At 44.8% G+C, this 13,787-nt stretch overlaps 1 protein-coding gene across 1 annotated transcript in view; it reads left to right on the top strand.

Annotated features, from left to right (window-relative positions):
• Positions 1–627: 627 nt before the first annotated feature.
• ALX4 (ALX homeobox 4) overlaps positions 628–13,787 on the top strand; it is a 78,007-nt gene continuing 64,847 nt past the window's right edge. The window contains exons 1-2 of the mRNA XM_039343330.1: positions 628–701; positions 963–1,448. Coding sequence (XP_039199264.1) covers positions 965–1,448 — 484 coding nt within the window. The 5' untranslated portion in view covers positions 628–701; positions 963–964. The remainder of the gene's footprint in view (positions 702–962; positions 1,449–13,787) is intronic.

The following is a 13,787-nucleotide window of genomic DNA, read 5'->3' as shown; positions in this document are numbered from 1 at the left end:
GTCAAAGCCAGCAAGGCGGTAGGCTGCCTTAGCAAAACTGGCCAAATGACCCTCCGACGTCGACGATCATTTTTCCCGGTCAACAAACTCAACCAAATTGGGAAGCGAGGAGTTGGAGTTAGACAGAGAGAGAGAGAGAGAGAGAGACTCCCCAAGGGAAAGTACAGCTGGGGCAGGAGAAGAGCTCCCGGGCTGCAGCTCAGCAGAAGTGGGGAAAGAAGGCCGGAGGAATCAGCCCAGGAATGCCCGGAGGGACGCCTTGGAGTCGGCCGGCTCTTCCGCCCCGCGCAGATCTGAACCGGCAGCCCCAATTGCATCATCGCCATGTGGCCTCCTGGCTTCTATAGTGTATTGCTTTCTAATGGGTATTTAAAAACCAACAAATAATGCAAAAGCAACAAACAAATAAAAAAAAGGGCTGCCCTCTTTTTTTTTTTTTTTTTTTCCCTTCCCGCCTGCCGTTCTTTGCACGGATGGATTGGGCATCGCCGGACGGGAGAGCCGACGTCTTGGCTCGGGGGTGCCGAGAAGAGGAGGACGAGGAGGAGGAGGAGGAGGAGGAGGAGGAGGAGGAGGAGGAGGAGGAGGAGGAGGAGGAGGAGGAGGAGGAAAAAAACCGGGGGAAAGGAGAAAAGAGGGGCTGAAGGAAGAGCTCCTTCGGAGGAATGTCTCCTGCTCTCTCTCTCCTCCCTCCCCTCTCGGTGAGCCCCTTTCCCCTTTTACTGGGGGTGGGACGGATCTGCTCAGCTCCGGAGAACATCTGACTCTGCTTAGTGCTGGCTAGCCCAGCCGTCTGTGTGCGGGTGTGTGGCTGCGTGTGACGGTGAGTGTGTATGTGTGTCTGAGCGTGTGGGGTGTGTATGTGTGTGTGTGTGTGTGTGGAAGGAAGGGTGGGGGGAAGCCAGAGAAAGGCTCTCTGGCGTTGCATGAGGACACTGCCTGCCGGGGCCTTTTAATTTTAGGCATGAATGCTGAGAGTTGCGTGTCTTTCTGCGACCCGTCGGCTGCTAGCATGGATTCCTTCTACAACGCCGCCTCGCAAGGCAGCGTCGACGGCTCCTCGCCTTTTAGGGCATTTCCCGGCAGCAGCGACAAATTCGGCTCCGCTTTCCTGGCCGGCAAAGGACAAAGCTTTGGAGACAGCGGCGGGGGCGGCAGCAGCAGCGGCGGCGGCGGCGGCGGCAGCAACAACAGCCCCAAGCGCCGGAGCCGCTACAGCCAGCCGGAATGTCCGTCTCTGGACGGCAGCGGCGCGCAGCAGCCACAGGCTCTCCCGACCGCCGCTGCCTCCGCCACCACCGCCTTTAACAAGTACCACTTGCAGCAGCAGCAGCAGCAGCAGCCGCCGCTCTACGGGCAGCGCGGCTCTTGTAAAAGCCCCCCGAGCAGCAACCTCAAGCTGCAGGACGCCAGCGCCCACAACGGAGCCCTGCAGCTTTCTTGCTTCGGTGAGTCACCCGATCGGTCGGGGCCGGGGGCTGACGGGGCAAGAGGTCTAGCCGCTCCTCCTTGCGGAAAGCAGCCCTGGCGGGTTGCTTCTCTGGACCGCCTCGGGCACGGCCCTCTGGGCCGGGAATCCCGGCGCGGCTCCTTTCGGCGTATCCCTCCAAGTTCTCGGGGGTCTTAAAGTTGGGCGCGGGGTCTGCCTCCTTCCTCTCCTTCCTCCTTCGCAAAGCAGAGCGGTGGCGATTCAGGGCTTCCTTCTGGATCCGTAGGCTGAAGTGGAAGTCCACGGGCTCCCACACGGGGAGAAGCGACGGAGGCAGGGAAAGGGCATCGCCAAATCTCCCGGAGGAAGCCTCCGGGAAGGAGACGCGCCGCCCACGGTCTGATTTCACGGGGAGAAGGAGACTTTGCAAACGGCCTAAGGATCGAATGGATTCACACGCTGCTGAGCTGAACGTCCCTTTCTGGGATGAACAGTCGGCTACTATAAACCTGACAGCTTTTTCCTGCGATTTAAAACGAACTAAAATATGATTAATATATTGCTTTCATAACTTAGCTGTTTCTTATTTTTGTAACCGAAGAAGCGTGGCTTGGAAGTAATGTCCTGGAATTGGGGAGGAATTTTATTTCAAAATTACGTATTCTCTTTCAGAAAGAAAAAGCTGTGAAAATCTGGAGGGATATTGGAGGCAGAAAAGACCGTTTGTTTGCGTGGTTGGTTTCTAATCTCGGAGCAAAGGTTGACCCCTAATTCTGTTTTGCTCCGTTTCTCCTGTTCTGCCCAAATGCCTCGGAAAGAGCACAGTAATCACATTTAGCATCCCCAAACAAAGCTCCCCCCCCCCTTTCCAGATAGACAGCTCAAGTCTTCGGCCTTGAACTTCTGAGCTAACTTTGTGTTAGTGGCATTTAATTAGGCGCATGGAATTCATGAATAACTTATCCCCGATTCGTTCTCATTTATACGTTACAGAAGTGGTTAAAATGGAAAGCAAGTGTTTGCTTAGGCGGTTCTTCTGGGAGAACACATTGGCGATAAGGAAAGTGAAAACAGAATTATCTCTCTATCTTCCCTCCGCCAGTTTCCTCCCCCCTTATAAAAACATCCTTTAATGTCACCCCAACTGCCTTTTCAGCCCCGAAAAAGGTCTCTGCTTGGAGACGGGAGAAACAAACCAGCTTTTTAAGGTGTGTGATTAGCGACCTTAAATATAAAGTTATGTATAAAAGTAGTCCTAAATATACATTTCGACTCCACGTCCCATTTTTCAAGAAAATTATTTAGAATTTGGGATGATCTTTGGATTATCAGGAGATGTGCTTTCATGCCTCCTCATCTATCTCCTCCGACTAATCACTGCCTTCTTAAAATTTGCTGATCGCTTTAAAAATCCTAGTTATTTAAATAGGCTGGGAATAGCTGGAGTTGCACTTATTTCAGCACCCTATAAACTACTGCTGAGGAGTTTTTATCCTGTACTTATCCTGTAACACTCTCCTCCCCTCCGCCCCCCACCCGCAACTTTAGTAGCTCTTGACTTTCAATGGGAATCGGAAACCCGTGTCTTTCGACATCTTTGTCTTTGCACCCGGGATTGCCTTTCCTTGCTACGTTTCTTAGCGAGCGACTAGAAAAAAGAAATACCATTGCTGTCTTTCTCTACCTCACTTTTCTGCTTCCACAAACAGCCTTTTCTTTTCTTTTTTTTTCAAATTTTATTTATAATACAGTTAAAAAGAAACAAACATTGGATTTAACGTGACATTCCAGTATATACATTCTTATCAGATTATTCCACTTTTTACAATCAATTCTTCATCTCTACATATACATCTAAGTTTTATATACAATACTTATTCTAAAATAACATATATTTCTATCTTAACATTCAACTTTAATCCCTACCGTCCTCTTCGAATTCCTCCAGCGGTAAAATTTATCCCAGGTTTCATAATAAACTGATCCACATTTGTCTTTTAATATCATTGTGAGCCTGTCCATTTCCGCACATGCTAATATTTTATGTATTAACTCTTCCTCTGTGGGAATTTCCTTGCTCTTCCATTTTTGCGCAAAAGCAAGCCTAGCTGCAGTCAGGATGTGTAGCAGCAGGTAGATTGTTCCCTTGTCGTATTTTTCTGTCATTATTCCCAACAAGAAGAGTTCAGGTTTTAACTCTAAGTCCAATGTTAATATATCCCTCAACCAGTTCTGTGTCCTGTTCCAATACTCACGAGTCTTTGGGCATTCCCACCACATATGGTAATATGATCCTATTGCTGCTTTACATTTCCAGCATGAAATGCACAAACAGGGTGAGATGCACAAACAGCCTTTTCGATTAGTTCAAAAAGATTGGATTTGGACCTAGAGAGGAAAAACGATGGGGGATGAGGTTATGTTAATAAGCCACCCATCGCCAGAAGAGCAACGAGATCGTCCTGTCTACCTTGTTTTCTGGCTTCACTCACTCTGTTAGATAACTAGCCAGGTCCCAGAGTCCAACAGAATTCTACTGAATTTCCGACATGTTCGCTGTTGGAGAAGGAACGTCGGAAGACACTGTAAAGTTGGTTGTTCAATTGCGCGGCCGACTAGATGCCCAGGATCCAACCTTACAGCTAAAAAAAAATTAACCGGGTGGTCTATGGTGTGTGGGAGCCTTTTTCTCTACAGTGCCTTTTTCAGAAATGTGTTGAAAAGGGGACAAGCCCATCTCCACCTTGACTAAGAACTTGAGAAGGCGTTTCTATCCGTCCCAAGCACCTTTGCTCACGCAAGCGCATTGGCAACGGAGCCTTTTTATGCTCACTGACATATTTGCAGTCCAGTTCAGGTGGCCTATCTCCAGGGGAATGGAGTTGTGGCTTTATTAAAGTCAAGCTAGGAAGATGGGAAATGTAGGCCCTGGAGCTTTCAACCATTCTCTTTCCAAGGAAGTTTCAATAACTGATTTGTCTGTAGGATGTCTTCTTTTTTATGAAGGGCAAATGAGTGGTAAGTAGGTTTTTGGCCCAAGTGAGTACTTAAAATAAAAAAATAGAAAGATAGAAATGGTAAAGCGGAGGTAAGCTGAAATCTCTTGGGGTTGAACCGCTCGAAGAGGGAAGCCCCAACACCCACATAACGATCCCCCCCCCGTTTTTTTTTTTTTTTTTTTTGGTCAAGGGAAAATGGGAGAAGAATTAAGTGGCCCCGATTCCGCCTGCCTTTTTAAAAAATATCCTAAACAATGGAGCGTTCCAGGATGAGCCCAAAGGGACCCTCTTCAAGTGGAGAGCGACGGGACAGGCTAGTGAGCTTTACGCGCTTATTTTCCAGTGGGGAACTCGGTGAGAGGCTAAGAGAAAAACTAGGCAAAGCCGGGCAGAGCCCTGAATGGCCTCGGTCAACCGTCGGCAATAGCCAAATATTCATTCACCTGTACCGGAAGATGTCTATTACCCGCTTTCGGGATGATAAATTGGGGAAACAGGGAGGACGAAGGAGGGCCTCTCATAAGGAAATATTCCCGACACCTGGCCTGGATCTGTTCTGAATAACCATTTGCGCGGTTGGATGCCTCTAATAGCTCTGCGCTGCGGAATCAGCTGATTCTAGCCCTTGTGTCTGAATCTTTAAACCAGATGCTTGGGATCCATGATTGCTACCATTTGATGGAGACGAGAACGGTCATTGAAAATCAGAGATTTTTTTTTCCCTCGACGCAGTTGTGTTAACATCAAGGAATGGGTAATCCCTAACCATATTTAAAGGAAATCACAAGGAAATCACACTAACTTAATTTACAAATTAATTAAAGTTAACGTTCGATATTATTTATGCTATTTTCACTATAAAATAAAGAAGCCCAAATGATAAGCGATCATCGTCCCTTTCAAAGTGAGAGAAACGTCCCGATCACCTTCCCTGTGATCTTCGCCTTTGGGACCCATTAAAATGAGGGTGGTCACAGCGGTAAGGATGGCGAATGATTAAATGTTAGCAGAATTTCCAACCACCTTTCAGTCAGAGGCGTATTTTCAAAGCAGCGCTCCGTCGTGTTCTGTGTGATGTGGCTTGAGGGACAAGGCAACTTAATGGGAACCACCTGGATTTGTGGGGACAATGAATCACAATAATAAGGAATATTGATGAAAGAATAGCGGCTGATTAGCATGAAGGAGAGGTTAGGGAGCAAGGGCTGCCAATTACGGGCTCATGAAATAAATCGTACTTCCCACCGACGAGTCCCCAACTTTGGAAATGGGACTTCGAATTCAAATCCGAGCAAAGAGAGGGCGAGAAAGACCCGAATGCGGTTCTCGCGCGTTCAAAATCTAAATCCATCCTCACACGGGCTGTTTCATCAGCCCTGCAGTGGCAGCTGAAAAGCAAACAGGGCTCCCGTTAAAAGCGCTGGCGTCCAAAGCAGCTTTCTCTAGTGAAAGCGAACGTTTTTGCCCCGGCCCGAGCGACCGCAATCACCGGCCCAAGCCCGTGCCACCGAAGCACTTCGTGATGTGTAGGCCCTGGCAAGGACCGTAAATGGCAAGAAACTATATCGGGGGGACGAACTCGCCGGGAGGCCGACCGTCTATGGAGGTGGCAAGATTTGGGAGAGGAAAAGGCCGGAGGACCCAGGCAGGAGCCCCTTCAGGGCACGGGGAAGCGCAGCCCTTACAAGGAAAGCAGCGGGGCTTCCCGGTCACTTCGTTTAGCTCTGACGGGGATTCCCGTTGGAGCAAGAATCATTCCCAGAGTGTTTTAACTGGACTTCGGGGACATGAACGGAGTCACCCTTTGCGGCCTGCGGGCACTTGGTGCGGATGAAAAGCCCTTGGTTTCCAGTGGGTTTGTTGTTCGGCATTCGGGGCAGACCCTCATCTGATCTGGGGTCTAGCAGCCAACCTCTCCTTATCATTCCAGCTAAAGGCCTCGAGGGCACTTTTTCCAAAACGCTTGGAGACTCCAGGAAACCGTTGCCCGCCTTTTTCGTCAAGCGGCGCGGCCTAGGCCGCGCCTTGGCTCCTCTAACTTAGCCCTTGCCTTGACTCCACGGGGAATCGAGAAAGGCATCCTCAAAGAAAACTTTTTCGAGCACCCTCCTCAACCCACCCTTCGCATCCTGGCCACGATTTCTAAGGCCGGCTATTGTTGTACAAGCTGCGATTCTTCCCCCATCCCCCAGATATGAGCGGGCAACGATTCCCACCCTTCGCGATGAATGCTGGGAATTGTAACCGACGCCATTCGGAGACCGCCGATTCAGGCCCGGTTCTCTGGAAACCTGTGTTTTCCCCAGAGGACCAAGACCGAAGCTGCGGGAGGTCGGAGCCCTGCTTATGCGCCTCAGGGCCGTTTCGGAGGGTTTCTACCAGCGGTCGGGCCTCGCAGACTTAGGTAGCGAGGCGACAGTATGTGGAGGTCGGTTCTTGGTAGGCATCAATAATCCCATCACCCCAATGAGGAGTGATAAGGCTGTTCCTTGGGAACAGAAAACGCGAGGGAGTTAACAGTCATTTGAGGCTTTGCTTAAGCCAGGGATCGTCAAACTTGGCCACTTTAAGACTTGTGGACTTCAACTCCCAGAATTCCCCAGCCAGCATGGCTGGCTGGGGAATTCTGGGAGTTGAAGACCACAAGTCTTAAAGTGACCAAGTTTGCCGACCACTGGTTTAAGAAGTATCCTTCTTCCTCCCTGCTCCAAAGCCCCACTTTATTGCCAGTCCTCTGTTTCACCTCTCCAGGTCCAAGTTCAGTCTCTCCAGCACTGGGGCAGGGTGGGTGGGTTTTGAGTTTGTCTTCTCAATGTGCCTCTAGAGAAGGAAGTGTTTGAGCTGCCCTCCAGGACAGTTTTATCCTCGTAGATTCCAAATGAAAGATCTCTGCAAACTAGAGGCTGCTGGTCCTAGATAGAGGAACCCATTGGCCTATGGTTTGAGTAGTCAAACTGGTCTTCAGAGGGCCTGCTTTATTTCTAGACTTAAAAGATGACTGAAATGCCTCCTTCCAGGGTCAAATGGAACTCTTCGTGCTTTTTTCCCTTGTGTCTCCAGAACCAGGAGAGTCACTTCAGTTTAAAAGGAGACTAAATTTAGCTAATACTCTCCTGCTTGATCAGAAAAGGGAGTGAATCCTGAGGTTGGATAAGAGGAAGAGGAAAGTGATTGCAGTCCCTGTCTGACAGGTTGACATTCCTGTACATATTTGGTACAGATACAATTAACACTTTCAAATAGAATTTGTAAATTGGAACATGTAATATATATGTTTATTCAGAGTTTCTACATTTGTAAACTTGTACTTGATAATAAGAAATGTGCATAATAACACAGAAGGACAGGTCTTTAATTATCCCTTCATAACTAGGACATTTCCTCACTAGTTATTTATTGCTTTTTACAAAGTAATTCAACTGTTGCAGTAAGGGGAAGCTGATCTTTATGTCTGAAATATCAGCCCAGGGATGGTTATCTGAGGCTATAAATCACAGGCAAAGAAAAGGCAACTCTTTTAAGGGGATGGATTGATTGATTGCTACAAGTAGATGTGCATATATGTTGCTGTACTATACCAAATATAAATGAGTTCCAACACCCAATGGAAACACGTGTAACTCATCCACCTCTATTAGGTTCCTGTTTGTGAATAATGAAATGTGTCTGCATAAATACTTCTAAATATTACTCTTTTCTGAGTATGACCCTCTGAATTTCCTTGCATCAAAAAGACTGAATTGTGCATTTGCAAACTGAAATTATAATTAAAGGAAAAATAGAAAATGTAAGAGTAAGCTGTATATTTGGTTAGAAGCTGGTAACTGGAAGGGAAAACTCCATCATGTGATTTGTGGTGAGAAGTGGTCTGAATTAATATTTCTCCAACTTGGAACTGGGATAAATGGTATTTCTCCATATTTAAATATATTACCCTCATAAAAATTGTTCTGGAAGGGAAGAGGACATGTGGGCAGACAGGCATGTGTGCGTGCTAGGGTGGGGAAGCTGGTTCAAAGCATCAGAGAAGGTGGTGGGTAGAAAGAGAATGTGCCCTGGGATATTTGCTCACTGGAGTAATAGAAGAAAAACTACTTTTCCTGGCATTCAAAGATCTAAAAGTGCCAGGCTTGGCAATTCCTAGTGACCTGTTTTCTTAGGGAATAACCAGGGAGTGTTGTTGGAAGTGGGAAGAGACTGTCTGTATAGAAATCTGAAGAGGGTGGCAGATTTTCCAAATGACCTTTCAGAGAGTTTGAAAACAACACAGAACTGAATGCCCTCACTTCCATTGGGGCAAAGATCTTGCAGGACAAGAATCCTTACCTCCATTTAGTTTCTGGCTGATTGGAATATCTGCTGAGTTTTCTTTCCATGAAAGGCCATTTTTTGCCCCTCCAATTGTGGTTTGTCTTTTTTGTGGTCAGGGAGATTTACTATTGGACTAAATTAGTTTGAAGGTCAACACTTGTGCCCAATTTTTGCTTTGTTGTTAGAGTGATGGAGTACAATTGTCTGCTGTACTGATTGCATAGAACAAGGCCAGGTTCACTTAATAAACTAAGTGAAAAGGTACTTGGTACAGTGTATTATAAGGATGCAGCCAACATAAGTAGTTTCTGGTTTAGTAGGATGTGTGAACTCAGTTCAGTAAATTATGGTTAAGTCTGGCTGGCCTGAGGTGTAAACCCATTCACCTCCCATATGTTAAAAAAAAAAAACCTTCACTACAAACTATGGACATAAATAACCCAGTGGATATCTTTCTCTGCTTGGGAATTTTTTTCTTGGGCAGCCTTCTTCCATTGACCCACATAAAAAAATCCAGCTAATTCTTTGCTGGTGTGAGACTCCTGAAGCAGAATTAGTCTTATATCCTTGTGACTTGGCCCTGGCATCAGGTGACATTGTAAGTTAGATAAAGATGGATGGAACTACTAATTTATGCAGCCTGACTTATAGCTCTAGCAGGTCCACCAATGCACATCAACTTTCCATAATCTAGCAATCAACCATACTTTATCACCAATATATAGCCTTCTATATTTTTGTGATAGAGAAATATCGCTTCCAGCAGATGGGATGGAGAAGACACCACTGTCACTTTTAGTGTGGCTATTCCTTACCCATTGAAAATAATAGGGGGAAGAAATAGAACATTTTCAAATCCAGGAGCTTATTATAAAATACCACAAGTCTATGACCATCACTCCCCAAGTTACCAAAATTTCAGTGGTTGATAGAACCAATCCTGAGCCTATACCATACTTTCCCAACATGATGTCCTTCAGGTGTTTTTGGCCAATCGCATAATTCCCAACTGTAACAACAAAGTGTATGTTGGATGGGAATCCCAATACCTCTGGAAGGTGCTAAACGGGCTACTTTCTTACTTAACAGAGGATTTAATTTATTTTGCCAGAACTCTTTTTAGCAATCCTCCCTCCTCCACATACATACAAAATACAGCTCTGGATTTGGACTGATTTTTGCTGCTACTTGATAGCTACAATAATGAAACATGGTGTGGCAGAAAAGTGCTATTTACATCACTTAGAATCGCAGAACTCTGGGTTGAATTCTTAGGGCAACTTTACGCAATCTGGTAAATGAGCCAGATTTAAATGTTTGTTATGTCCAAATATGTTATCAGAATGAGGTGGTACTTGAAATAAAACTTATCTGAACTGTTTCAGGAGTTATGAGTTAGGGCTGTGATCTTGAATTATTCTTAGACTACTTTTCAAATAACTTTACCTATTTGGAATTATATGATGTGTGTGGAACCACAATGGTCTGAAGGATTCAAATCTGTGTCTCTTAGTTTAACCTTAGCAAGCTATGTTGCACTAATTAGCAAGAAGAACGTTTAAACAAAACAATGTAATATTTTAGTGATATTTAAAGCACACTATAAATTTGCAACATCAAACTCAACATGTCCCCTTTTTCATAATCCAAAAGTCTATCTAGATAAATTAGATTTTACTTGCAACTTATTGCTTTGAACTGCCTCACCTGAGAGCCCCAGACTTTGGTGGGACTCAGGGAAGATATTCTGCCCAACTATCTTAAAATCTTCCAGAGTTAATAGGATTGAAATATTCTATGTACTAATCAGTCCTTCAAATTATACCTGGAAAGACCTGGTACCCAATGCTTTACATGGTGATTTAATCTTCCCAGCCAGAGTGACCAGGAATTGCTAAAATTATGAACACTCTCCCTCCGTGCCCCATGTGTTATAATAAATTTAATTTTTCTTTTGGTTTCATTCATACTCAGGTTACTTCCTCACTAGTAAGCTATAGCATTTTATACACCCAGCTCTGTATTACGTTAATAATGAAGACAAGCCACTTATTAGCTAAAAGGTTCGTGGTGTCATCCTGCATTATTAATATAATGAAAACAGGCCTCATAAACCATGGTTAGATGATGCCAGAGTTGCTATAAATGATCAAATTTTGCCAGGCTTTTGTTTCATCATGGCAGAACCCTATAAAATGCTACAAATCTCCAGTGAGAAAATAGCTGGAGACCATTCCTAGCCGTATAATAGTGAAGAACATAGTCTCCGGATCAATAACATGACCTGAATGATACTATAAATTAGTAGCTCAGAAATCGGCCAAGCGATTATGGGCATTTGTGGTGGGTCCAGAGGTCAAAACTTCCCTGAACTGTCCGGACTTTGAAAGCTGCTCCTCCTCTGAAAGAATCAGGCGACGACAAAAACGTCAGGAGTTAACACCATTTCACTAAACAGGGATATCCCGAATTAGCCCAATAGCACGGACGGCCCAATAGCAACCCTTCCCACAAGACGCTAAACCTGCCTCTATGAGTCTATGGAGCCTTATTAGGCAGCTCACCCTATTTTTTAAAAAAAAAAGGGGGGGGGGTTGGATGGGATGAGCATCGTTCTTGTTCCACCTGATTTCCAAGCCCTTTCGGTTCTCCCCTACGGGAGAAGCAGCGACTAGCTGGCCCGCCCCACAGCGCCCTTGGAAAGTCCGGAGTTAACGGGCGTCCGCCTGGCGAATGGGAGGAGACGGGTCCCCCTTTCCGAGCCAGCGGGACGGCCAGGCTCTGAGGCTGGCAAGTCAAGGTGCCGCGACGGGGCGGCGGCTTCCGATCCGAATCCTTGCAAAGAGGATGAACCGCGTCCATCAACCAGCTCATGCACAACTTCGGAGCGACGTGCTCAGGCTTGGTTTGAACAAAAACGTCTTAACCAGTACCGCAAATTGTTTTAAATACATTTACATGTGCGGCTCTAAGCCTGCCTATTCAGCAACAAAATCTAGTCTGCTTTACATTGTTACATTCTAAAATAGCCATTTCACTGCCCTTTGTTACTTGGGTTATTTTCCATATGATTTCACTTCTTGCATTTTTTCTCTCCCCTTTTTGTATCTAATGGAGTAGAATCTAATTCAGAAAAGTACATCAATAAGTATGAGGATTTTTAAAGATTCACAAGACCCTTTCTTTGTCTTTCATCCCCAATCTGTTACTCTCCAGATGTTTGAACTCCAATTCCCAGAATTCCTTGGAACAGAGTGACTGCTATAGTAAAGTTAAGGTTCAGCTCATTTGAGATCCTCCAGGCTGGAGGAGGGGAAGAGGGGGCTGCTCTATATATTTACTTGGGAAATCATTGTAATACACTCACTAACATTTGAGATTAACTTCTAAGTATATTTATATTACATAACAGAAAGGGAAAAATGGGACTATTCATAGTCACGTAAATTACTTTCCCATTGGGTTTACTGTTGGTTAAAAATGGGTTTCTCTCTCCTTGACCAAGAAAACTACTTTGAATAAAATGAAAAATGGAGTGCCTATATTTCTTTCATTTCTGAGATTTATTCTGTGCCTTTTTGTTGTTGTAAAAAAAGTGGTTGCCAAATGTGTATTTTAAGAAATTTAAACAGTTGCATACTCTAATCTGCTTCCCAACTTCCCAAATACTTCTCCTGCTTCCCGCAAACCAATCGTTCTAGGACAGGTTGGCTTTTCATCTTTAAAATAACTTTTACCTTCCAGATCATGCTAATGTGTGCTTACCAAATGGTTCACACGTGCTTGGAAGTGAGACTGGATGTTCACAGGCAAGTAAAAGGTAATATAATCAAAGTCCATTTCCTTTATGGTGATTTATGGTATCATCTAGCCATCATTATGCTGGTATAGCAGTAATGGAAACAGCCTACTGCCACAATTATGGCTAGATGGCTATATAAATCACTACAAAGGAAATGAAAGGTTAGGGAGACTGGTATTAAATCAATTTTTAATGCTTTTCCATGTTTTGTTTTATTTAATGTTTCACAAGTAAAAAGAAATAAACATGGAGGAAAACAGATGATGTGAATTTAAAGAATTGTTTTAACAACAGAAAAGTTTTCATGGCTTGTTTTCTAGGATTTGTGGATTGTTTGTTTGTTGCCACATTCTGAATTATGACTGCTGACACTATCACTTCGTGATAGCACCTCACTGTCCTGTGAATGTTTGTACCAATGTTCCCAGTGTTGAAAAGTAACCAGACTAAGGAAGGCAGAATCAGTGTGCCATAAACCTGTGTGAGATTAGTCACAACAAACTCCTTTGGAATAGACATGTAAAGTTAACAGCTCAATATACCAACCTGTGGTGTTCAGGGCAAAAAGCCTCTTACCTAACTACACACACACACACACACACACACACACACACACACACACACACACACTCACACTAGGGACACAGTCTTCCAAGGCAAAGTGCAAGTCATTTCAAGCTGCAACATTTATTATGGGGAGAGATTTTCAGAGACATTTCCCCAAAAGACGAATCCTAACAGCAAAATAGTGATATCTGCCCCCAACTTGTTCCTCTAGTCTTTGTCCCTATTGCACTGAATCCACCCACCTTATTGCCGGCTGTCCTTTTTCCTTCCACTTTCTCCAGCTTCTCTAGTACTTCTGAAGTAGAAATAGATTTGAGGAAAAAGCAGCTGAGTCCCAGGCTAGGAATGGAAAGAGATTACCACTCCTAGTAATCAGGAATCAGAAGGGACCCCTATAAATTGGCAGTAACTTTGGAACAGATCCTCTAGAAATTGGGACTTTCTAAGGAGAGGGATCTGTCAGGCATTATCTCAACACTGGATGTCATTTTTCCACATTTTTGAAATGGAGAAAGCAAAAAAAAGTAAAGATATATAATTGTGTAAGAATGACAGACAAACCTGGAGATCATTATGAACAGAAATGGGAAGAATGGAAAGCAGTACATTTATTATTATTAGGGTTTTTTTAACCTGGCCGTTTCTGCTTTATAAGCAGTTCAAGGTGGTGAACTCACAT

Source organism: Crotalus tigris, unplaced genomic scaffold (genome assembly GCF_016545835.1).
Source record: "Crotalus tigris isolate CLP2741 ecotype Arizona unplaced genomic scaffold, ASM1654583v1 scf7180000017841.2860490, whole genome shotgun sequence".
Lineage (NCBI taxonomy): Eukaryota > Metazoa > Chordata > Lepidosauria > Squamata > Viperidae > Crotalus > Crotalus tigris.
Note: the sequence above shows the minus strand (reverse complement) of the source record. Positions and strands in the feature narration are given on the sequence as shown.